General features: G+C 31.4%; 1 protein-coding gene across 9 annotated transcripts in view; it reads right to left on the bottom strand.

The window, feature by feature from the left end:
• DIP2 (disco-interacting protein 2) overlaps positions 1 to 27,265 on the bottom strand; it is a 651,591-nt gene that overhangs the window by 63,331 nt on the left and 560,995 nt on the right. For 8 of the 9 annotated variants that reach the window (XM_075373055.1, XM_075373059.1, XM_075373057.1 and 5 more), the window contains 2 exons: positions 8,428 to 8,556; positions 222 to 390 (listed from right to left, as the gene is read on the bottom strand). In XM_075373055.1, coding sequence (XP_075229170.1) covers positions 222 to 390; positions 8,428 to 8,556 — 298 coding nt within the window. The remainder of the gene's footprint in view (positions 1 to 221; positions 391 to 8,427; positions 8,557 to 27,265) is intronic. The other variant, XM_075373056.1, reaches the window with a different exon arrangement.

The following is a 27,265-nucleotide window of genomic DNA, read 5'->3' as shown; positions in this document are numbered from 1 at the left end:
AAACTGCTAAAAACAGGAAAGAAAAATAAATAAAGCTTTCCCTACTAACAAAAAAATGAATGAACTTTTTTATATTTATTTTTTTTATTTTTATTTTTTTATTTATAATACAATACCTTCAATATTTACAAAAATAGCTTTTACTGAATATATATATATCTCCAATAACTTAATATAAAAATCAAATAAGTATAATTAAAAAATTTAAGAATAACTCTTACCTCTGAGCATCATACCTAGTGTGTCGATGAATTTGTGGAGGTGTTTCTCTAGCAGATCCAGTACTGCTAGTATCTGATTGGGGTGGTAAAGGAACCGCTGATCTAACCCTTTCTCTTTCTGGTGTGCTCTGCTGATCACCACCGACACTATCATCATCAGAACTGGATGCTATTAACATACAAAAATTTATAAATATTTTCACAATTTTGTTTTATAAATGATAAATAAATAATGTTGTCCATTATTTCAATAACATGTTTCTTGCATGAACGTTAAAAAAACAGTTCATATAAACAGAGTTCTGGATGTTTAGTTTTTTGACTACTAGACTACTTCATAAATTATTGACAGAATATTCAAATTTCAAAAAAAAATAATCGATGTAAAGAAATAATTTCACCAGGCTTACTATCTACTATGGAAAAAAAATTATTTTTGGATAATTATAATTTATCATTGTTTATTAGGTAATACGCTAAAAAAATTTCATTTTGAACAAAATAGTACAAATTTTGTTAAATAAACCAACAGTTTTTTTTTAATAAAAAAAATTCACTAAAAATTTTTAAATAATTGTCTTATTCTCAAGCAGTAATAACTTCACAAAAATATTAAATTTGGCAAAACAACATATTTCATTTAATACAAGGGACGTTCAATAATTAATGAGACAACTGATGTAGAGAAAAACTGGTTCATTCAATAACAATGAAATGTTTTGAGGGTCAAGTTGGCAACCTCGGGAACATATTTAATCAGCCATTAGATCATAATTAATCTAAATATAACCTCTTTTGTTGATTTAAGAATGTCAGCTCTGCTTGAAACATGTATGTCGGTAGAGCAACATTTGATGATAAAACTTTTGCTATCAGAAGGTGTGAAACTGGTGGAAATTTACTCAAGAATGTTGAAACAGTATGGTGAAAAATATTTAAATCACATAAACGTGTATAAGTGGGTGGAACAATTTAATTTGGGCAGAACAGGTGTGACTGACTGATCTCTACCGCTCTGCAACACCAGTTAGAAGTTTTGACTACTGTAATGCAAAATTACATAAATGATCTTATTCACGAAGACAAGTGAGTCAAAAATTCCCAAATTATTAGTTTGTGTAATATTGGTGTTGGAAATGTACATTCAATCATTTCCTTGAATGTACATTCAAGGGAATGTACAGTACAGTAAAATTCAGTAAAATTATCGTAAAATTACGATAATTTTACTGAATTATCGTAAAGTGTGTTCAAGATGGGTTCCAAGGCAGTTGACTCCAGCCCATAAAGACACCCAGGTTTGCATTTGTTCTGACCTCAAAGAACAGTTTGAAGTGGAAGTTGGATGACAATGAAGCCGTCAAAAAGGTAGTACACGAATGGTTCAAACTGCTAGGTAAAAACTTCTATGCTACGGGAATCAGAAAGCTCACAGAACAATGTGATAAGTGTCTAAATATTGCTGAAGAGTATGTTGAAAAATATTGTAAGTTTCATTGTCATTGAATAAATCTGTTTTTCTATACATCAATTTCACTTAATTGCTGAACGTCCCTCGTAAAATAAAGTAACAGAATACTATTTATTATTAACTGCAAACTAATTGGGTTTCCTAGTCACTAAAATAGACATTTCATTAACTATATCAACACCTGCAATAATGAAAAAGCTGCAAAACAAATCTAAACAGATTTTCTCTGAGTATATATTCCAGAAATATATATAGAGCATGTAATTTAAAAAAAAAAAATACAATAATAATGAACAAAAATAATTACTATTTAAAAGAAAAATGATGAGTGCTAAATAGTCATGTTTACTATTTGTGCAATAACACAATGACAGTATATAATACACATACACCCAATAATTATCCATTACTTCTACAGATGTAATGAACAATGATCCTTTTTTTACATCCAATGTGTACACTACACTAAAAAATAACACAAAAACTATAATAGCAACTTCCTGCAAATGAAATATTAACATTACCAAACAAGGAGAAAAAAATAAGAATATAGGTTTACTAAAAAAATCAGCACACTGAACTCGAGTTAAACAAGCTGTAAGTATCAATCAAACCTAAATATTAATAAAGGTGTGTTTAAATCATAACACAACTAACCAGTCAAAACTACCAGTTATTCTTAAACATAATGAAGGAGAAACATAAAGACTTTTTTCTTCTTTTTATATGACATGCTATGACAACCATTTATCTACAACAGACTGAACATTGGCTTAAATTACTAGCCTACTCAATAAGTACCTGTCAACTAAACGCTCTCTTTCCTCCCGCAAAACATCCATCATTTCAACCATCTATACCTGGGTCGGCCCTTCTTTCATATTTGTATATATTCTTTCTTTCAGGATAATTTTTGTTTATTTTATCAATCAATCCTTTCAATACAAGTGACCCACCTCAACCTATCCATTAAACCTTAATTTTAACGTAGAATTTCATTTAATAAATTCTAACTTTTATGAACCGTAGTTTCTAATTCTACAATCCATGAATTCAACAGTCATTCTATTTTCCATTAGTTCATGAGAAATATGAAAATTCAAAAAAAAATATTAATCATCCTGTATAAAAATAAATTTTCGTAAAAAATTGTAAGAAAGAAAAAAGAAAACAAAAAAGGGAAGAATGGAAATCTCTCCCTCTATGAGGGAGAGAGAGCACTATCAGTCCCGCAATGCCAACCCTGGCGTGCTGGTGGAAGGTAGTAGTTCTCTACTCCGCATGTGTATAGAAGAGAGTTTGAAGAAACTAAAATATATCTCATCATATAAGATTAAAATCATTTCTAATATAGAAGGAAAATGAGAACAAAGATCAGAAGATGATTAACAAGATGATTTGATTTTATTTAAAAAAGAAAGGGTTAAACCAGCACCTTTGTAAACCAATAAGTAAACACAACAGAATATTCTTTACACAAAAGAATTTAATACATTTTTTAAACTCTGTAGAAGTATTTAACACTTAATTTGTTTACATGATCATAGTTCAATAAGAGAAGAGCCTTAAGGAAAGCAAAAATGTAAATATTAAAAAAAAAAATACATTCATAAAAAATTCTTTTAGCCGACTGCATCAAGTACACATGACTACAATAAAAGTCTCCTCGAGGCTGATCAATAATGCTATGTTCATAACTGAACATTTATTCATGCATCACTGATTGTAAAACAGATTTTCACAAGCTATTATTTCAAGTACGGTGCACATAAACATATACGAAATACAAACCTGTACAAGTACGCACTAGTATATAATTCAAATACATAAAGCGATATCAAACAAAAACTATACTCCTCTACAATAATCACTAAAGTGAATTTTCAGTTCAGTAACTGATCTACAAAATCTGAAATTTCAATACGTGTCAATCATCAGATATAGCAAACGTCTGATATTTTATTTCAAAGTCCAAAGTACACCATTCAGATAAGACATTTAAACTTTGTTTAAATTTCATGCTGATATATTTACTTAATGTTTATTTCATTTAACTCACATCAGAGCAAAGTTTTATATCAAACTTATTCATAGATAAATGATATTCTGCTTCAACATACACTGATATAGTCATGATGTAAAATCATACATGAATTTTAGTAACCACCAACTTCAGGTAATTTATTTAGGTAAATATTCTGACTTTACGGGTGTAACAGTTTACATACTTTTTAAAAAAAATCTCCTAATTTTTACTAAAACAAAAATTCACCTAGAAACTTCACCATTATATTTACTACATTCATAAAAAGAAAAAAACACACAATTTTTAAATAGATTTATATAGACATATTTCTAGACTATATCATTAGATTTCAATAAAAATACTGATAAATTTACAATAAACTCTTATTAGTTGACTAAATTTTATCATCCAAAAACGTTTGTTATATGTTTTTTTTATTTTTATAGAATAATAATTCTTTTTTATGGGCAAACATCCAGAATTGTTATTGTTACCCAAAAACCATCACAAAAAAAGTATATTGTGATCCCTGTAGGGGAAGACACCCGCCGTGTAACGATTCCAGTCACAACACTACCCTCTCTGATCCTACGTCTGATGGGGTTTATCCAGAGGTTGTCTTTTAGACCCTCTAAACTTGATAACACAACACAGTCATCAGTTTGGTCTCTGTCAGGATACCACCAATGCTAATGCCTTAGCAGACACTTCCATCAATGTATTTACACATCCTACCACCAGTGGTGGCTCGTGTATAGGCATTGTGGAACTGCAGCACCTCTATTTCCACTTGATATCAATAACATTTAATATAATGGGTCCTTTTTTCTTTAATTCTTTCTTTATACTTGTACAATATATAATCCTTAATCTTAATGTCAGTAGCCATCTGCCAGTGTATGAAAAAGATACAAAAATCTGTATATGGAACTGTGGGCTTCAGAGTTCCAGCGGTGTGGTATTTGGCTGTTGTGCACATGCGCATAGGAAGCTGCAAGCAAGGCTGCGAGGGAGAGAGAGTACTGTCGGTCCTGCAATGCCAACCCTGGCATCCTGGTGGAAGGTAGTTGTTCTTTACTCAACATGTGTATAGAATGTTCCTTGTTCATTCCCTTTTCTAGTTTAGTAGGCGGAAGGAATATGAAAGTGGTTTAGTTGTTGTTTCAATAGTGATAAGAAGATGGATGAAAACGTCCATCTTTGATTGCCAAATCTGTCTAAAAACACGCTGGAAGGGCGAAAGAGAAGGTAATTAGAAAAAACTAACTATGTATTTGTTTCTGGGTACATAGAAATTTAAATTAAGCACCACTGAACTAATAATAATAAAATAATATTATCTATATTGATATTTTATTATTTATTTGACTACATCAAATACGATTTTTATTCACAATGTACTTAAAAAACGTGTATCATATTCTTGAATGTGTTAAAGTATAGAATTAGATTATTATCCTGCTTCCAACTATTCTATTTCATTTCATTTTTTTTTCAGTTCTTTTATTTTATTTTATTTTATTTTTTTATGGCCTCTTCCAACCACGACTACTTACCATAACTTACAACCCTCAACTATCAAATTATCTGATTTGCAGAAGCACAGTTCCCATGCCTTCCTACCAACAAAACAAAGTGTCATCATACCAACAAAGCAAAGTGTTGGTCGCAACAATGACAATTTTGGCCAACAATTCAATTTACTCAGAACCGTCTTGATTTACTTAAAAATTAAGAAACAGATTTAATAAGCCTCTAATAAAAACATACCCTATCTCTCTTTGCTCTGATCTACCAAAAAGATACAAACTAAAGATATAAGTATAAAGAACATTAATGTAATTTATATATAGGTTTATAAAATAAAAATAACTGAGTAGCAATAAAGTGGGCCCAATAATGAATATCAAATGAAAATTATATAAAAATTTAGACAAACAGATTATAATTTTTTTTTATTAATATTTTTATTTATAGTCTCTACAATTAAATTCATTAGTGACTAATCAGTGTAATTTAACTGTACTGGTAAATGTTTAATCTTGAACAAACTCAGGCCGACCATTACTCAGGCATGTGGTTAACTGAAACTGAACCACTGAAGAACACCAGTATCCATGAGTTAGTATTCAAATCTGAATAAAAAAAACTACCTTTATTAGGTATTTGTATCTGACAACTTTCGACTTCGAAATCCACTGATTCCAACAATAAATTTTCAACTAGACCAATTCAGTGGGTTTCTAACATATTTAAATGTTTATCAATTTTAGCCACATCATTTAAATTATCACATTTCTGTGCACTAATAACCAAATGAAATGTGACAGATCATTATACAGCAGTCATCCAAGGAGTACAATGAAGTATCATCAAATACTAAAGATCATACAAGTAGACAGTCAACTCAACTTCCTATACCATAATATAATTTATATCAGATAAAATAAAAATGAGGGAAAGTAATTTAAAAGACTTATTATTTCTTTATTGGACTCTATCATCTGTTTTTATGCAATGTTAATGACTTAATTTTGATTTGTATGGCATGAAACTGAGCAAAACGATAGACCACACAAAGAAAACACTACTTAACCTTGACTCCTGATTAGCTGATTCTTATTAGCTTACTGTATTTTACCACTAAATGTATCTTTACAAAGTTTTTGACATATGATAATAGATTTTTAATGCTGAAAGTGATATTGACAAGATATAATAACATTTTTTGATTTACTGAACACTCTATATCAGATTAATTTATCCCAAATAACAGAAAAATTATTTTTAATGGCTTTCAATCAGTTACCATACAAATATAATCATTTAATTTTTTAGGGTATGAAATATGCAAGAAAATTGATCACATATATCTTACACTAAATTATAGAAAAAGATGATAAATACTTTAACATAATTTTTAGTATTTGATACAGTAAATGATGTCATCTATATTTTTTATTTTGACAAATAACTGGAAAGTTGCATTGTATATTTTCCAGGGCTTTTTTTTTGTGGAGGTTTTTTGTAGGGTTTTTTTTCACTGCAGATTTACATCAGGCCTCAGTTCATTTCACTTTCTCTAACAATCCCTTATGTAGAAACCAATTTAAGAATACAATCTGCACCAATTATAGACAACTGAGATGTAGGCAAGATAATATTATACTTTTTAACTGCGATAGCATAAAGGTTCTTTTTTAAAAAGAAATGTAACCTCTACATGCACGTACACCGCATATGACTTAGCATAGTAATTTACAAATTACTACGGTTGTCCAAAAAAAATAAGAATCATTTGCGCATCAGATGCGCACACAGCTTCATTCACAACAATGGGTCAAGGGCAGCTGGTCTCAGTTGTTGTTCAGCTAGTGCTATAAAAAATTTCATAGCTCTACTGTGACAGAATGATTTTGCGCGTGTTTATAATGAATAAAAAAACTGAAAATCCTGCCAACTGTGAGGTATGATTGGTCATACAGTTTTTTAATGCGAAAGGTGTTTGTCTTGTGAAAATTCATCGTCAAATTAATACCGTATTTTGTAACAGTGTAATGAATGAAGGAAACTTACAGAAATCGTGTAATTTATTTACAGCAGGGAGAACATCTGTTCAAGATGAGCAACACTCAGGATACCCTGCTATCATTAGCGTATAGCTGAAAGAGCAAATTGACAGACATGTAAAAGAAAACCAGTATTTCATGTTAAATGAAATTAGTAATAAATTTCCTCTATGTTCATGATCTCTGTTAAATGAAATTGATCTGTTCACCAAAATTATCATGAAATTTGTTGCTGATGAGTCCCAATAATGTTGAAAAACAATTTAAAAAAATGCCTGTTTGCTACTCTGACATTGCTGAAGCAATATTATAGAATTGGCGATGAAATGCTGAATTATGCAGTGACTGATTATGAAACTTGGGTTCTCACTATACACTACACACCAAACAGTAAATGTCAATCACTTCGGTGGCATCATCTTCAATTGCCTTCAAAAGACAACAAAATTTGGACAAACACTTTCAAAATGCTAAGTGATGGTTACGATTTTTTGCGATCGCCAAAAAATATTACTGTATGAGTTTGTACCTTACAGAGAAACAATTAAAGCAGACTCTTATTCAGATATTTCATGAAACTTCATCGTTAAATTCAAAATTGCCATCACGGTCTTTTGAATCATGAAGTGAGTTTGCTTCATGACAATGCACGTCCATATGCCGTGAAAAAACTTGTGAATTTCTCAAAGGTTTCGGATGGGATGTTTTCGATCACCCACAATACAGTCCAGATCTTGCTCAAAGTGATTTCCACCTGTTTAAAAAATTGAATGTTTCTTGACGGGAAGCACTGTGAAAGTGACGATGATGTCAAGACAGCTACTGATGAGTGGCTTAATGGACTGGTGTCAGACATCTTTGACGAGTACTACAATTTTATAAATGCTTGAACTTAGGAGGTGATTATCAAAAAAAGCTTAAAAAATGTAGATTATGATGAATATATTAAAGTTAAAATAAATACAATAACTTTGTTATAAAATAAAAATGTTTTACTTTCTGGATAACCCTAGAACTATAAATAATATAGTATGAATTCATTGGAAGATATCATTACAATGTGTACTGAAATTTGGAGGCTGTACCAGATAATTTAACAAATATCTAATTTTTTAAACAAAAACAAACATATATATATACCTGAATCATGTCGTTCTCTATCAGGACTCTTTGCCATAACTGAAGTGCGCTTTGATGGCATTGGTAAAGAGGGTTTAGGCCGGTTTTGCATTGCAGCAAGGGCTTGCTGAACAGCCTCCTGCCGCACCTCTGAAAATAAAAATAATATATAAATAACTTGTAATTATAAAATCATAATAATATTAATTATAATTAACATACTGTACACAAACAAAAAATATGCACAACATGCAATATGGATTCAAACCAAACAAGTACAATTACATCGATTAAATCAATAATAAAAAAATATCAAAAAAACAAGTCAATTTCAGATAAAATCAAGAAGACTGAACATGCATACTTCATGTTTTGAGATATTTCATCAATCCTAAGTAAAATGTAGATATAATAGAGGGTAAAAAATCTACTGGTGAATAAAAACATACGCTTACTTAGATATCAACAACAAACTTCTACGACAAAAGATAATTAGATAATTATTCAAACTGTTCTGAAAATTCTGATGATAACTGATAAGAATATTCCAAGTGAAAATTTATTCTTGTACAAATTCATCAGCAATACTTATTTTAATTGTGTTAAAAAATACATCCATTCATTATACCAGATTAATTAATTATTATTGCAATGCTACATCTTTTGAACAACAAAATTTAATTCCCTAAATTTTTAATCCCTGTTATACAGTTCTTCCTGAAATGTTAATCCTTACAAGGGCAAAGATTAAGCTAAATACAGTAACTTCAATAATTGGAGATATTGGTACTAGGTATTAACCTAGTTATCAGCAAATACAGATCGTATAGATATATATTTGTAATCCTTATTAAATTTGCACGCTGATTTCAAGAAAGCATGTCATAACTATTAATAAATTCAATAGCTTTAGTACTAATCGAAATTCAAACAAAATAGACTTAATAATTTTCTCTAAGGATTCTTATAAGTATTACAAACCTACAACTCAAAAGCAAAATAAAATTTAATGTAATGGAAAATGATTAAATTATACTTAAACAAAATAGACTTGTAGAAACAAAAAGACAAATCTCAACCAATACTTGTCAATTTCTCAACCCAAATAAGACTTAAAAAACATATACTAGATTTTACAATCTAGTATATGTTTTTTATCTGATTTCAAAGCTCTCGACTTTGAAATCAGCTGATTTGTGATGAGTTCACCACTAGATCAATCCAGTGGATTTAATCTAGTTACCTTATAATTTTTAACTTCTACTCAAACTTTACTTAATACTTTTCAAACATACCATTACAAAATCAACCATTATTTAAAAAAAAAAAATATTAAAATATAATTTCAGTTGCTCAAAAATTATCAACTTGTGTCCTTTATTTTATGAAAAAATCTACTTTTAAATACCTGATTATGAAAAGTTATAAGAATTTAAAATTAAATCAAAAAACCATCAAAACTACAATAATAATACATAATTTATACAATTTACACTTTCAAAATGACAAAAAGTCAATTGCTGATATGTAGGCATAATACAAATAAACCGAAGAATCTATTTTAAACTTCATAACAGCAATTAATTTATTGAAAAAAAATTGTTGGACAAAGGCAGTAATTTTCAACCTATTTAGTTCCACGACTCCCAAAAAAATAAAAAAAATATAATGAATATTTCACCACCCCCCCTCAACACCAACCCTATGAAACCTAGTTAAAACTGTTTCGCTGTGTTGAGATAGCGACGAGTATGATAATGCATGTATGAAGTGTACAAACATGAATGCTCTACAACTTCTGAATTGATGTGTATGTGCTCCTTGTAATTTATCTGCTTGTATAATATTCGCTGTGAAAGCATCACGTTTGATGTTTTTTTATGAAGGTATTAAAAACTATAACAAAATTGAACAAAATATATGTAGAGATGGTGCATGGGCGATAACAGGAAAGAACAGTGGATTTCTGAAAAAAAATAAAAGATTATCTTATACTGCAAAAAAGGATAAAAGATCCGTAAAAAATATACCATAAAAGATATAAAAAATATAAGATTGTCTGCTTCCTTCAAAGACAAAGTCTTACCGTAAAAAATATGCCGGAAAATCTCTAACAGATTCTTTGTAAAGCTTAAAATTAATTTGGTTAATATTTGGTTAATATTATTAAAAGTCGACGGTTGTAGAATATGCTGTTTGCTAAACTATGCGATGAAATGGGCCAAAAGAAAAAATTACCTTCTAACCATACAGAAGTCAAACGGTTAGCAAGTGTTAAGCCCGATTATTGGAATCGCGAAATGAATTAATAATATATTTTTTCAGGTTAAAAACGCCATTCTCAATGAGAGGTTTTTCTAGAATAAGTATATGTTGCTACTGGCTCTTAGTTGATATATTTTCGCATTTAAACGACTTGAATGTGAATTTACAAGGACGTGATAAAACAATAACAGAGACAAAGTTCACGTTTCATTAAAAACTTGATATCTGCATTATTCGTCATCAAAGCAAAACAGTTAATATATTTCCACTCGCTTCCGATTATATTGAGAAAAATTTGTATGAAGACATTATATTATTCACCAGTCTGAATAGCATGGAAATACATTTGCGCGAGCTAAAGATTAAGTTGGCGGAGTCCAGGAAGATAAAAATGATTTCTCGAAGAGACTGTTAAAACACTATTGCAGCTGCTAAGACACCGGCTGAGAATTACGACCAGCACATCGAAATGTCTGCCGGTAAAACGTTATAACTAAAATTCACATCTGAAGTTTTATATATGTTTTGGTTTGCTAGTCGAAGCGAATACGGGAAATTAGTTACAAGAGCATAGAAAATATTAATCCCTTTTACCACGTCTTACCTCGATGAAAAGGGTTTTCGTCTATGCTTGCGCAAAAAACTAAATATTTTTATAATCGTCTTTATCACTTGTAAAAAATTTATTTTTGTATGTTTCTAACATAGATCCACGTATCGTGAAACTTTTAAATGAAAACAAACGCAAACATATCATAAATTTATTATCTTTAATCGTGTACTTAAAAATTTAAATAAAATGTTTATAATAAATGATTTTTTCTCATAAAATGATTTTATTATTGTTTAGGTGTAAAGTTGTAGGCTAATTTCATTATCCTTCTTTCATATCACCGTGACCTTCGTGGGGTAAGCGACCTCCAGGTTGAAAAATGCTAACCCATCGGGTTGGTCTAGTGGTTAACGCGTCTTCCCGAATCAGCTGATTTGGAAGTCGAGAGTTACAGCGTTCAAGTCCTAGTAAAGCCAGATATTTTTACACGGATTTGAATACTAGATCGTGGATACCGGCGTTCTTTGGTGGTTGGGCTTCAATTAACCACACATCTCAGGAACGGTCGAACTGAGAATGTACACGACTAACACTTCATTTACACTCATACATATCATCCTCATTTATCCTCTGGAGAATTATCTAAACGGTAGTTACCGGAGGCTAAACAGGAAAAAGAAAGAAAAGGTTGAAAAATGCTAACCCACCGGGTTGGTCTATTGGTGAACGTGTCTTCGCAAATCAGCTGATTTGGAAGTCGCGAGCTCCAACGTTCAAATCCTAGTAAAGACAGTTACTTTTATACGGATTTGAATACTAGATCGTGAATACCGATGTTCTTTAACGGTTGGGTTTTAATTAACCACACATCTCAGAAATGGTCGACCTGAGACTGTACAAGACTACACTTCACTTACATTATACACATCATCCTCTTTAGTAATATCTGACGCTGATTCCCGGAAACAGGAAAAAAGTTGAGAAATGCTGGACAAACGGTTGCCGCTCTCGCCGTCACTCTACCAGAATTCATAATCAAGTTATTGGTTGTACCGGGAATCGGTAAAGAGTGCTCAAAATCTTATAATAGAGGAAAACTTTAGGAAGTCCAACAATATTTGGTACATTAAAAGATAAATTATTATAAATAAGAGCTAAAATGAAACACCCGTAATATAAATATATACGAGGTTTGTAAATAAAGTAATGAGACTGGTTTAGAAAACCCTTTTATTTACAATCCAATTATATATGGACTCTTATTACCTTCGAAATTATTCCCTTGTGAAGCCACGCAACGCTTCAAACGGTTTTCCCACCCTTCATAGCGGTGCTGGAATTCAGAAACCGGAATATCCTTCAGATGATCGGTTTCATTTTTTAAAATGTTTTCTACTGTTCCAAAATGGTGTCCTTTGATGTTCTTTTTAGTCAGGAACAGGAAAAAGTCGTAGGGACTGAATAAGGTGGTTGAGGAACTACAGGAATGTGTTTCTTTGCCAAAAAGCCGTTAATTGAGAGTGCAGTGTGACAAGGTGCATTGTCATGATGCAGCATCCAGTTGTCTTTGATGGCTGGTCTTACGCGGGCAACTCTTTTCCGCAATCTTTCAAGAATTTCTCGGCAAACACATTGCTTTACAGTCTGTCCTGTAGGTAAAACTCCTTATATATAATGCCATTACTATCGAAGAAACAAGTTAGCACGGTTTTGATTTCTGATTTGTTCATTTTTGCTTTTTTGGGACTGGTGAGTTTGAAGTGTGCTACTTACTCCTTGCTCTGGCGTTTTGTTTCTGTGTCGTACTCAAATATCCAAGATTCATCACCAGTAAAAACAATTTTTAGAAAATCAGGATCGGTTTCAATTCGCCCTAGACGATCGCAACACAATTCTACCTGTTGTTTCTCTGATCAACAGTGAGGTTTTTTGAGACCAATTTGCACAAAATTTTTTCATGTCCAATTCGTTTGTCAAAATTTAATGGACTGTGGTACGGTTCAAATTAAATTGTTCTGCAATCATTCTGACAGTTAATCGCCGGTCGTACCGTATCAAATATCCGCTCAACACTGACGTAACTTTTTGACGTTAACGGTCTTCCAGAGCGTGTATCATCCGTTAACTGATTCCCGGCCATCTGAAAATGCTTTAAACCACCTAAAAACATCTCCATAAGCCCTTTCCTGTTTTGAAAAAGTTTCAGTAGCATTCTCACCGAGTTTATTAACACAAAATCTGATTGCACAACGTTGCTCATAATTAGTATCACCCATTTTTGTAATGGACAACAAAAACTTGTTTCACAAAAACTATGTTTACGTCTCACGCGGGCTATAGACTACAAATATTAATACCTAATATAAATCAGCTGTTCATATAACAATATGTATACTAGTAACTTTACAGTGTTGCCACTTTGGCTGCCAAAAAAAAAACATAATCTCATTACTTTATTTACAGACCTCCTATATGAACCCGTGCGCGCACGTAAATAAAATTCAACTAAATAATAGAAATGCATTATAACTTACAATAAGGAATATAAACATATGTTCACAAACAATAAACAAAACAATAAAATAATATAGTAATATAACAACAATAATAATAAAGCGTATGACAATAATAATAAATCATAATGAAACTACTTACATTCGACTGAATTAAGTACAATAACTAACTGACAAACATAACTAAAATATAATACAATAGTATGGAAACTATAAATTGAATAGAAAATAATAAACACAATATCGTAGTAAGACCGACGCAACTAAACAAATATGCAGAGGGGAATAGAACGGTATCAACGTATTACATTCATAACATCATAGCCTATCAAACCGTTAGATAAATAAATGAATTATTACCGAATTGAACATTTTAACTATTGATCGTTTAAATGAAACCGTTAGCTTCTATATTAATACAAAATATAATATTTAACATTTACGTTTAAAGTTTTATTAAAAATAACAACAAAGAAATTAAAAAATTGGCACGATATACTATACAACATGTCCCACGAAGAAACAGAGAAAATTTCAGGACATGTTTTTCCTAATTAGTGAAAATAATGAAAAACGTTTATATAAACATACGTATGGAAACGCTTTGTATTCGAGATAGGCTAACGAAAAATTTCGCCCGGATTTCAGCTCTTCTAATAAAAAGAAGCCCTATAATAATTTATTGGATCCAAATTAAGGAGAAAATTTAGTGGTTTCTTATGTAATCTGAGCTGGAAAACAGGATACAACAGGTCCCAGAATTGTATCTCCAGTAATTTTTTAAATATTCGGCATAAAACAAAAAATCAGTGTCGAAACACAAGTTTTTTTTTTTAGTTTTGCAGTACAGTAGCTTTGTTAAATCACTAATAAACGCGGAAGATTTTGTGACAAAACTTGTAAGCAATTTAATTCTGAAAAAAAATGTAAATAAAGTAAAAAAAGAACGTTTAAAAATTGTTTTTTATTGAAGTAAAACAGACGATAAGTAGATAGAAAATCGTATTATTCTTTTTTTTTACCTAATAAACGTTCTTTTTAAAAACAAAACTGTTAATTTTAGAAAATAATTTTAAAAGAAATTCAAAATTTATACAGTAAAACGATAATTTAGCATTGTATATTAAATAATTTACGCTGTTAAAACGAAATAATTACGTTAAAAAACTAAATTGAAATGTATGTTACTTCAGAAATATTTTTAAAAAATTTATTGTAATGGTTGGTAATAATAATAACAGCTGGTCAACAATGAAAAATTGCGTAATTCGTTTAAATCTGTTGTTATATATTATCATACAGATAAAAGAAATGTACTGTGTGGAAATAGTGATCTTTCAATTCAGTTCTGAATTTGGGGAATAAAAAGTAATCTCAAAGTGCAATGTAGGATTGTAATGTGGATTGTGGAAGGATAGAAATGTATTTTTTGTCCATTTCAATCTTTTGAAATATCAAAGAATTGAAAGAATCAAGTTCTGTAAGAGTTTTAAAGGAATTCTCTCACAGCAACGGATGAATGGCTTTGTGTATTATAATGGCGGAAATGTGCATGAAGGCGCAATCTGACGATGAAAACGAGAAAAACTCTTTTTCTCAAACGTTCCATAACTTCAATTAAAAACTCTGATCACCGTTTAACTCTGTGGTACACACCGATGTGGTTATGTGCCATTCGGCACTTTTGTCTTCGGGTCGTATTTAAAAAATATCCACCATTCACCTTCTACGATCAATCGATCCAAGATATCAAGCCCAGTTGTTAAATAATACAACCTTTCTTCTGAGACGACGTTTCTACGCTCAGATCAAATTTTTGGAAATACGTTTTGTTAAAATGTTCCTGGTGTATAATAGTGAAGATTGTTTTAGGGAGTTCTATCTCTAAAAAAATCATTCTAATTCTCCTCTAAGAATCGTTCATTCGTCGGTCACAATTCAGAACCGATATCACTTTCTTTATTTCATTCTTTTTCCTGTTTAGCCTCCGGTAATTACCGTTCAGATAATACTTCAGAGGATGTGTAAATGTATGTATGAGTGTAAATGAAATGTAGTCCTGTACAGTCTTAGTTCGACCGTTCCTGAGATGTGTGGTTAATTGAAACCCAACCGCCAAAGAACACCGGTATCCACGATCTATTATTCAATTCCGTGTAAAAATAACTGACTTTACTAGGACTTGAACGCTGGAATTCTCGACTAACAAATCAGCTGATTTGGGAAGACGCGTTCACCACAAGACCAAACCGGTGGGTTTAGAACCGATATCATTAGACTCACGTTTTCATCACTTTTTAATGCGGAAGGGCACCCATAACGAACGGTGTTCCTCTTCAAAACTGTCAAGGCCATCTTTAACAACCCTTTGCCATACCGGTATATCTATCGTATGTTGATAACACGATAGGATGTCCATAATCTGGATTTTATATCTAGGTACATCTAATGACTTTTTACAATATTTTACAAAGAATTTGATATTATAACGTTTTTCCAAACAAATACGAATTATTTTCGTGACTCGATACTCGCTACAAAGAGTTAAAGATAAGAACAGTAATAAAAACCCGGTGAAGGCCAGAACAACTGAGAAGGGTCCTTTCATAAATCAGATATTCAAACCTAAATGATATTGAACGGCCGTTTCCCACTCCTAAATTTCATTCAAAGGAGGGTAATTATCTCATTCTCATTCATTTTCGAGAAGATCTCTATATATATAAGTATTCATAACGTAAAATTGATATGAATAATTACCAAATGTCAAACACGGAAATTATAAAACTATCAATGGAAGTAAGAAAATGGAAATAATCAAACAATTAAAGAAATGTCAAGGAAAAAGCATAAAGTATAATTAATACACATACACATTTTAGAGAAAAAAAGAAACAATTATTATGCAGTAAAATGGATGTTAAGCCTTATGAATTGTTATCTTTAGAGACTAGTTTTATTTGAATATGAAATATGGATACCATGAAAAACGAAAAAAATAAAGGCTGAAAGAATTTGAAATTTGGATATGGAGGAGACCGCAGACGATTAAATAATAAAAAATAAATTAAAAAATTAAGAAAGTAAGGAAAAGAATTAACTAAAATTTAAGCTTAATTACAGCAAATCGGAATAGGAAAGCCGGAAAAATATTAAATTAACAATCTATATTATTACACAAAGGAAGAGCGTTTTTGTTTATTCCAGATAAACAAAAAACTATTCGATCAATCGTAACGAAATTTTTTTTACACATGATTCTTGAGATAACTGAGAAGGTTTTCTTAAGATGTATTTCATTTCGAAAAATCTAAAAAAAAAAAAAAACAATATATATATGTAGCAGTGGAGATTTGCCGGTCGAAGCAAAACTTTAATTGAATTAATGAACTGCTAGTTATGACTGTGTGAGCCGGGTTTGAACTAAGCGATTCAAATCAATCGAACGAATAAGATCATAAAAATAACAGAATTAAATTTACGTTAAATAACGTTGGCCTGTGGGACGTTTTCCCTGAGATAATGGCTGGCCACCAGCCAGATACAAGCTCCAAGTGCTTTAAATGGTGGACAGGCACTAGCTGGTATACAGCGGCCGAGGCGCGACAGCCTAAATTGCAGTCTTTTATTATTAACTTTAATGGCTTTTAGTAATTAGTATCAAGGGGTGCGTCTCCAGATTTAGTTGACAAGTGAGCGGTTTGGACACATAAGCGGGTGGTGAATAGCACCCTGCTTAATCCGCTCACGCTGATAGGTAGCTCACTAGGAGCTTTTAGGTAACGAGGTCGCTAAACTGTTTTAGAGGCAGAGTAGCCGTATTTTGGCACTGACATTTGGTCTATGCTCTAGAGCGACCGAATGGGGTGGTGGCGGGAGAAATGCCAGTTAACCAATCATTACGTTAAATAAAATAATATTAAATAGATTTATGAAATGGGCTTCCCGTGGTGAAGTATGCGAACACCTCGTGGGAGGTTAGACCGATCATCACCATCAACCGGTAACAAACGGGATGGCCCTGAGGTGCTATTTTGGGAGGTGCAATGGGATGTGCTCTTATAATCTCTGCAAACAATCATCCGATTTTGAAAATTCTAACAAGGTATTTGTAAGTAAGGTGAAGGCTAACTTTTGCATCTCTCACGTATACTCTCGATCTAACAGATCACTGTTTTTCGGAAATGTTGTTATATCTTCGCAACCAATCTTCCGATTTTCAAAATTCAAATCGGGTATTTCAATGTATATACATATATATACACTTTGTCTGTTTGGTTTGTTCTCACATCACCCGAGAACCGATTGCTTTCAAATCTACAGAATACATCAGTGTTATCCCAGAGCAGGTTTGTAGCCCGAACACCGAGGACCTAGCTCCCTTGAAGATTAAGAAATTGTAATTTCTTCATCTCCAAGGAGGGTGAAGTTGTGAATTAAAGATATTCATTAAGGAAAAAAAAGATTAATCCTTTTATTTCATTATTATATTTCTGCCAACGTAACAAAGAAATAAGTTATGACATTTTCGTCGTTAAAGGTGTTTATACTTCAGCCTACCATAATTCGGTGTAGTGGTGTAATTGTGAACGTGTCTTCGTAAATCAGCTGATTTGGAAGTCGAGAGTTCCAGCGTTCAAGTCCTAATAAAGTCAGTTATTTTTATACGGATTTGAATACTAGGTCGTGGTTACCGGGATGTTCTTTGGCGGTTGGGTTTCGATTAACCACACATCTCAAGAACGGTCGAACTGAGACTGTTCAAGACTACGCTTATACATATCATCCTCATTCATCCTCTGAAGTATTATCTGAACGGTAATTACCCGAGGCTAAACAGGAAAAAGAGAAGCATACCGTAGTTATTACTATTCTGCCTTTTGTAATTTAGTTTCTTTTTCAAGTTTCTATAACGCTCTTCTATTTTAACTTCTTTAGAAAGCTATTTATAAAGCTAACAATACTTGTTATAAATTCATATTATTCTCTCAAGGACGAGGATAACGAACAGTGCGAGGGTCCAGGAGAGCGAAGCCGTCTGGGTAAACGGGAATGGCGACCGAAGGGAGCTCTAGGGTGTCCAGGGCGCCGGTCCCCCTGGCAACACTGGAATGACGAGCGAAGCGAACTCTGCGTTCCTGAGGTAGGCCCCGTGGTCCTTTAAATTGGTTCCGGGGTTCGCCTGGACCCCAGGTTCTGGCTTGACAGGCCGGCTAGCATAACTGTATGGGATCAGTTGAATGACACTTGTCTCAACCACTGGATCAGTCAGCGTGGATCTACCGATGGTTCTTTATATCACATGAATGCACCAGCAAAGATAAAAATTATTCCTATAATAATTTTTGTCTTTGCCGGAGATGATCGGCAAAATTTTCCAGTTCATGCAAAGCCGCGACAGGGAATGCTAATCTAAAATAAAGAAGTAGTCGGAGCTATCAGGATCTTTAATCTTTAACTTTGAATACAGACAAATGGAAACCGGCATGATGTAAGGGGGGTCTCAGAGCAGATAACTGTATGATGATTAAAAATATAGTATAGCAATAAAATTATAATTTAAAAAACAGAATCAAAACGAAGGGTTAGTAACGGGGCAACATTCAAATTTGTGTATTATTGTACCAAACATTTAATTAAAACATAGTAGGATTAGTTTCTTAACGTTATACGTAAGAGAGATTCATGAAATCTAACAATACAATATTTTGATAGTCGTGCAACTAAATAACGGAAATAATAAATTATAAAAAAAAACTGATAAGACAGAATTATCAATTTTTAAACGAACTTCAGTCTTTTTAATCAGCTTGTGATATGAACCAAAAATAATTACTTATGTATAATAATATCAATATTCCTATAATTATAATTTGCAATTACATAATAAGAAACAATAAATAATATACGATTCTAATTAAAAATCTGCATCTATCTTCAAATATCTGTAACAGATATCTCAATTTTTGTTCCGCAAATTATATTATATTACCTTGAATTATTTTTGCATAATTTATAGACTAAGAACATTAGCAATCATTTTATCATCATGAGATATTAAATTAATTTCTCAACATATATATATATATATATATATATATATATATTTTTTTTTTACTTTTCTGGCATCAGAACTCTAAAGCTATGCTGCAAGAAATAAAGTATGGTATCAATCAAAAAATTGGGTATGAATGTTTTGTATTTCTCAACGTTTCATGATCCAGGGACAACAAAAAAACAAAAAAAAAAAAGAGGGGGTAATGTTCATACGTACATGCGTAGGAGTGTTTGAAGCTTAATAATTTGTTATTGGATAAACCCAATTCGATGGAATTTTGTATAGAGACTCGTGCATATACAGCAATTTTTTGGTAAAATTTTAGGGTCAATATTTGCAGAGAAAGGGAATAGACAGTTTTCTGGGGTCAATTTTCTCGAAAATTTGAACAAAATAATTTCACTTTAAATTAAGCTAAGTATATGTGTGTGCATGCTTATCTTAACATTTAAAAAAATAATTGTCCACAAAAATCGAAAAAAGCTGTCTTTTTATTTATTGCATGAATGAATGAATGAATAACCTTTATTTCCCTTGTATAAAAAAAGAATTACAATATACAGTCACGAAATATAATACCTGCAAAGAATAATCTGTGTGCAGGTATGAGCCACTTTATATAATATTTATAAAACGGGAATTTAAAAATTGAAACCATTTTTTTTTTTTTTAAATTAAAGTTCTTACAAACAAAAACTTAATTGTTAAAGATTGAGATCAATTAAAATTTTAATTATCTTAGAAAAATGACGGGGAAAAAATTGAACATAATAATACTATAACGAATGAACATATTTTTAACTGAATTTTTTTAATGTCTTCCAAGGCATAATAGTAATGCAAACAACCCTAAGATATGGGAGCAATATTAGGGATGGGAACTTTGAGCCAATCAAAGTTTAAAAATATTGATTTTTTTTATTTTTAAGACTTTTTTGGTTTATTTACAGGTGTATAAATATGAAACCGGAATTTTCCCATAGATGGCCATATCTGTCGATGTAATTACCATCAAATTGGCGCCAATTTCTTTCTTAGACAGCTGTCAAAGATTTTCAACCCGCAACAATACAAGTTTCATACAACAGCATAGTTTTAATTATCGTTGAACATGTCGAGTTTTGTACCTACAAACTACGATTTGCAGCACAGATTTTCTGTTACCATTTAAAGAAAACCGCTGCAGAATCGCATCAAATGCTTGTCGAAGTTTACGGTGAGCACGCTTTTGATAAATCAAAGTGCTTTGAGCGGTTTAAAAAATTCAAAAGTGGCAATTTTGCTGCGAGAAACGAAGAACGTGGAAGACCACCGAAAAGGTTTCAAGACGGCGAATTGCAAGCATTGTTGAATGAGGGTGACACTCAAACGCAACAACTCGCGGATCAATTAAATTTAACACGAGAAGCCGTCTCCATAAGTTTGAAAGTCACGAGAAAGATCCAAAAGATGAGAAAATGGGTACCGCATGAACTGAATAAAAGATAGCAAGAAAACCACTTGCAAAATGCTGCTATACTAATATTAACAATAAATAAAAATAATTAAAATTTCATCGAATTGAATGTAAAGTGGAGGAAATGAAAAAAAAAGTTATAATTATATCAAACTTTCTGCCATAACTCGGCTATTTGTCAACGGATTAAATAATAAAATATAATTTTGTTCAAAATAGAAGGTTGAATATTTTAGTAAATAACATAAATTTTGATAAAACTAATATTTATGGGGATATAACGGATTAAAAAAATAAACATGGCCGCTATTTTGTAATTTGCGAAGGTATTTAATTCTTGATTTTAAAACTTTATTACCAAGACGCTACCCGAACTTGAAATACAAATTTTTATAAAAAAAATAACAAAATGATGGACAGAGAGAGAACGAAGCAGAAATTGCCATTTTTCATAACAATATTTTTTGTTTAGTTTTACAAGTAGAATCCGAAAAAGTATTGCCAGTCCATTTTAGAAACACTCTGTGTGTATATATATATATATATATATGTGTGTGTGTGTGTGTGTGTGTGTGTGTGTGTGTGTGTATATATATACATATATATAAGGAAATTACATCGAAAGTGAATAGTATTTTCGTACTACTCATACCTCAAAACGTTAAAATAATTCATCCCCCCCCCCGCACAACGAAACTGCATGTAACAACGTACGTTTCTTTGAAAAGTCGGTAAAAATGAAATCTGTTACGTTCGTTTTAATCATTGTAATCGCGATGGAGTAAGAACATTATTAGATCATTGGTGAAATGATGTATGTATTAAATACACAGCGTCAAAATACCTTTATAAGAAAATGTTGAAATTTATTTTGAGCAGCAGTCAAACAGAAGTTATGTAGTTTATATTTTTTTTTTTTGTCTTCAGTCATTTGACTGGTTTGATGCAGCTCTCCAAGATTCCCTATCTAGTGCTAGTCGTTTCATTTCAGTATACCCTCTACATCCTACATCCCTAACAATTTGTTTTACATATTCCAAACGTGGCCTGCCTACACAATTTTTTCCTTCTACCTGTCCTTCCAATATTAAAGCGACTATTCCAGGATGCCTTAGTATGTGGCCTATAAGTCTGTCTCTTCTTTTAACTATATTTTTCCAAATGCTTCTTTCTTCATCTGTTTGCCTCAACACGTCTTCATTTATCACTTTATCCACCCGTCTGATTTTTAACATTCTCCTATAGCACCGCATTTCAAAAGCTTCTAATCTTTTCTTCTCAGATACTCCGATCGTCCAAGTTTCACTTCCGTATAAAGCGACACTCCAAACATATACTTTCAAAAATCTTTTCCTGACATTTAAATTAATTTTTGATGTAAACAAATTATATTTCTTACTGAAGGTTCGTTTAGCTTGTGCTATTCGGCATTTTATATCGCTCCTGCTTCGTTCATCTTTAGTAATTCTACTTCCCAAATAACAAAATTCTTCTACCTCCATAATCATTTCTCCTCCCATTTTCACATTCAGTGGTCCATCTTTGTTATTTCTACTACATTTCATTACTTTTGTTTTGTTCTTGTTTATATTCATGCGATAGTTTTTGCGTAGGACTTCATCTATGCCGTTCATTGTTTCTTCTAAATCCTTTTTACTCTCGGCTGGAATTACTAAATCATCAGCAAATCGTAGCATCTTCATCTTTTCACCTTGTACTGTTACTCCGAATCTAAATTGTTCTTTAACATCATTAACTGCTAGTTCCATGTAAAGATTAAAAAGAAACGGGGATAGGGAAACATCCTTGTCGGACTTCCTTTCTTATTACGGCTTCTTTCTTATGTTCTTCGATTATTACTGTTGCTGTTTGGTTCCTGTACATGTTAGCAATTGTTCTTCTATCTCTGTATTTGAACCCTAATTTTTTAAATGCTGAACATTTTATTCCAGTCTACGTTATCGAAAGCCTTTTCTAGGTCTATAAACGCCAAGTATGTTGGTTTGTTTTTCTTTAATCTTCCATCTACTATTAATCTGAGGCCTAAAATCGCTTCCCTTGTCCCTATACTTTTCCTGAAACCAAATTGGTCTTCTCCTAATACTTCTTCCACTCTCCTCTCAATTTTTCTGTATAGAATTCTAGTTAAGATTTTTGATGCGCGACTAGTTAAACTAATTGTTCTGTATTCTTCACATTTATCTGCCCCTGCTTTCTTGGATATCATGACTATAACACTTATTTTGAAGTCTGACGGAAATTCCCCTTTTTCATAAATATTACACACCAGTTTGTATAATCTATCGATCGCTTCCTCAACTGCACTGCGCAGTAATTCTACAGGTATTTCGTCTATTCCAGGAGCCTTTCTGCCATCTAAATCTTTTAATGCTCTCTTAAATTCAGATCTCAGTATTGTTTCTCCCATTTCATCCTCCTCAACTTCCTCTTCTTCCTCTATAACACCATTTTCTAATTCATTTCCTCCGTATAACTCTTCAATATATTCCACCCATCTATCGACTTTACCTTTCGTATTATATATCGGTGTACCATCTTTGTTTAACACATTATTAGATTTTAATTTATGTACCCCAGTTTATATTATTACATATTTATTTACAGTACTTTATTCCGCAGTTACTTCATTGATTTGTTTTTTTAGAAATTACATCTTCATCCTAATATTAGTTACATTTAAATACAGTACACATTTTTCTTACTTATTTTTGAAATTAAGTTTAAAAAATACATCAATTTCATTTAATTAAAAATAAAATAAAAAATACCTAGATTAAATAGTTATTAATTGAATAACAAAGAACAAAAAAAAAACGCTTAAACTGGTCGAGGAAAACAAGTAAACAATTAGTTAATTAAGCATTTTAAACAAGTGTGTGACCTGGTTAAAATTAGTTCATATTTTTTTTTACTTTTCTACCGTTTTTTGGGGGAAAAAATAAACAATGAAATGAAGTTACATGTTACCGTTTGAAATTACGATTTTTAAAAAATAAATTGATAGCGTTACAAATTAATTAACATGAAGATTTAATATACAATATTTATGCAATGATAAAGAACATTTTATTTTATTATGTTAATTGTATAACAATAAAAGAGAAAGGTTAAAGAAGAGGATGTCACTCATACGCGACCACATACATCCATAATACAAATAATACTAAATATATATATATACAGATAAACAAAACAGTTGATTAGTGTTATATTATTCTTGTTAAGGAATAGTTATCAATTTATAAACCAAACTAATTAGTATAATAATTTTAAAAAAAAAACTTTTAATCAAGCGGTATTATAAGAAAAAAATTCTTTGATCTTATAAATAATTAATAATTTTACGTCATTAAAATTATCAAATTTCCTATGACGATAATAATAAATATATATCCCGATTAATATATAGGGATAAAGATTCCGATTAATATATATATATATCCTTTTTATTTAGAATAATTAATTACAAAGGATGAAATAATTTACATAATTTTCCTAACACAAAAAAGTTATATTTGTAACTAAAGGGCACGAAGAAATAGAAAAAAATTGTCTTTTTCTTTTCAAAAGGTCATTCCAAAAATATTTTACCGCATTAATAAAACAATGATAAATATTATAATTAAGGAAACACAATTATCAATTTAAAAAAAAAAAAAAAAAAATAATAAATTAAGAGTTAAGTAAAATTGACGTAGCACAGGAAGTGTCTAACCTTAGAAAAAAACATGAAGAGATAAATATTATTAAACCTTATAAACCAACGTGAAATTAAATGAATAATAATAAATACTTAAATATAACAAAGTTTCGATTTGTTTCCACGTTCTCACGTAACGCAATAATTATAATCTTGAAATCTATTGAAACTTTTGAGAACAATTTTGTTCGTTCATTGAAAACAAGAAAAAAGTTCAATAAAATGTTTGTGTGGAGTATATTAAATTCATATTTGAGGAACTCTTATCTTTTTTCTTTTTTTTTCCTGTTTAGCCTCCGGTAACTACCGTTAAGATAATACTTCACAGGATGAATGAGGATGATATGTATAAGTGTAAATGAAGTGTAGTCTTGTACATTTTCAGTTCGACCATTCCTGAGATGTGTGGTTAATTAAAACCCAACCACCAAAGAACACCGGTATCCACGATCTAGTATTCAAATCCTTGTTGTACTGGCTTTACTAGGACTTGAACGCTGTAACTCTCGACTTTCAAATCAGCTGATTTGGGAAGACGCGTTCACCACTAGACCAACCCGGTGGGTTTGAGGAACTCTAGAATACAAAAAGGTGACGAAAATATTATCGACAAAAAATTAACGAGAAAAAGCTGGATGGATAGAAAAATTACCAAATTTTAAAAAATTTGAATGAAAACAGATCGCTATTAAACTTGATCGTACAGTAAAAAAAAAAAAATTGATTGAATATGAGTTACAGCTTAATAAGATTTTAATAAATATACCTGAAGGAAATGTACAGTGTTCAAAAAGTGACGCAAACTCATGGAAGAATGTTTCCTTCTTCTGTTGCTACTTTAATTGAGGAAAAATGGGTTACACAATTCAGTAGAGAATATCGATTGTCTCCTGATACATTAGATGTACCAGTTATGCCCAGACCCAGAACGCCTTCAAAGAAAATTACGGTGTGGGTGTACCAAACAAATCCTCCATCAAGCGGCTGTACAAATTCCACGGACAGGGAATCTGGCAGATGCAGCCAAAAGTGGTCGATCGAAATTGCCAACACCAGAATTTTTTTTTTTTTTTTTTTTTTTTTTTTTAAGGCGAAAAACGATTGATCGTTATCATCGCCCGGAAAATAAATAAATAAATAAAAGTAAAAGTAAAAGTAATTAAAACTTAAAACTACTATCACAGTAAGCAAAATCCGGAATGGGTGTAAAAGGCCCATTCTCGGATAACAAAAACACTAACATGTAACTTAAAACTATCATATTAAAACTAAATAAAACTTAAAACTAAAAAAAGAGATAAAACTTACAACTAATATCACAAAAATCTTACAACTAATATCACAGACGAATTTAAAAAACATAAAAAAAAAATATGAATATATATATATATATAAAACAAAATTCCGATAGGGAGTGTAAAAGGCTCGCTACTCGGATAACAAAAACAATACATAGGACTAGAGTAATTAAATTTTTTGTATTAACCCTATACTACGCAAAAACAGAAACATCCGGTCTAAAACCTCTTTATCATTACACAAGATACCACGGATGTTTCTGGGTAGTTTAAATACCAGAAATATTGATCGACGGGCAAGCTGCATATTCTGTTAGTCTCAAGAAGTCTGTGCGACGCCTATCTACCAAGTCTGGTCCGTCGGTAGTGCCCACACGGCATTGCTCTCAAGTGTTTAAAGATGTATTCGTACAGAATTCGTGTTGTTCACCAGTTGTTACCTGCAGACGCTGGAAAACGTGTAGCTTTCTGTCAGCGGTTCACGTCATCTGTAAAGCCAGATGGTGAAGAATTCGATGACTGGTTTTGGTCTGACTAGACACGGTTCCAGCTTGATGGATACGTGAATGTACAGAATTCTCGCATTTGGTGTACGGAAAATCCACATCAGCTGTACGGAAAAAAAATGGGAGTTCGATGTGTAATTTTTTTTTGGGGGGGGGCGGCGAAAAACGCCCGCGCGTTATCATCATCCGGAATTTTTTTTTTTTAATAAAAAATAAAAGAAAATAAAGCTCATCTAAAAGATGAATAAAACTTACAACTAATATCACACATCAAATCTAAAATAAAACCAAAAGTGAATAGAATTTAATAAAGTCCGAGATGGGTGTAAAGGTCTCATTCTCGGATAACAAAAAGACTAAAAAGAAAACTAAAAACATAAAAAATATACACGACAATATTAATTTTTTTGTATTAACCCAGTACTACGAAGAAATAGAAACCTCCGGTTTAAAATTTCATTATCATTGAACAAGACACCACGGATGTTT

This window comes from Lycorma delicatula, chromosome 8, assembly GCF_047948215.1.
Source record: "Lycorma delicatula isolate Av1 chromosome 8, ASM4794821v1, whole genome shotgun sequence".
In the NCBI taxonomy this organism is placed as follows: Eukaryota; Metazoa; Arthropoda; class Insecta; order Hemiptera; family Fulgoridae; genus Lycorma; species Lycorma delicatula.
Note: the sequence above shows the minus strand (reverse complement) of the source record. Positions and strands in the feature narration are given on the sequence as shown.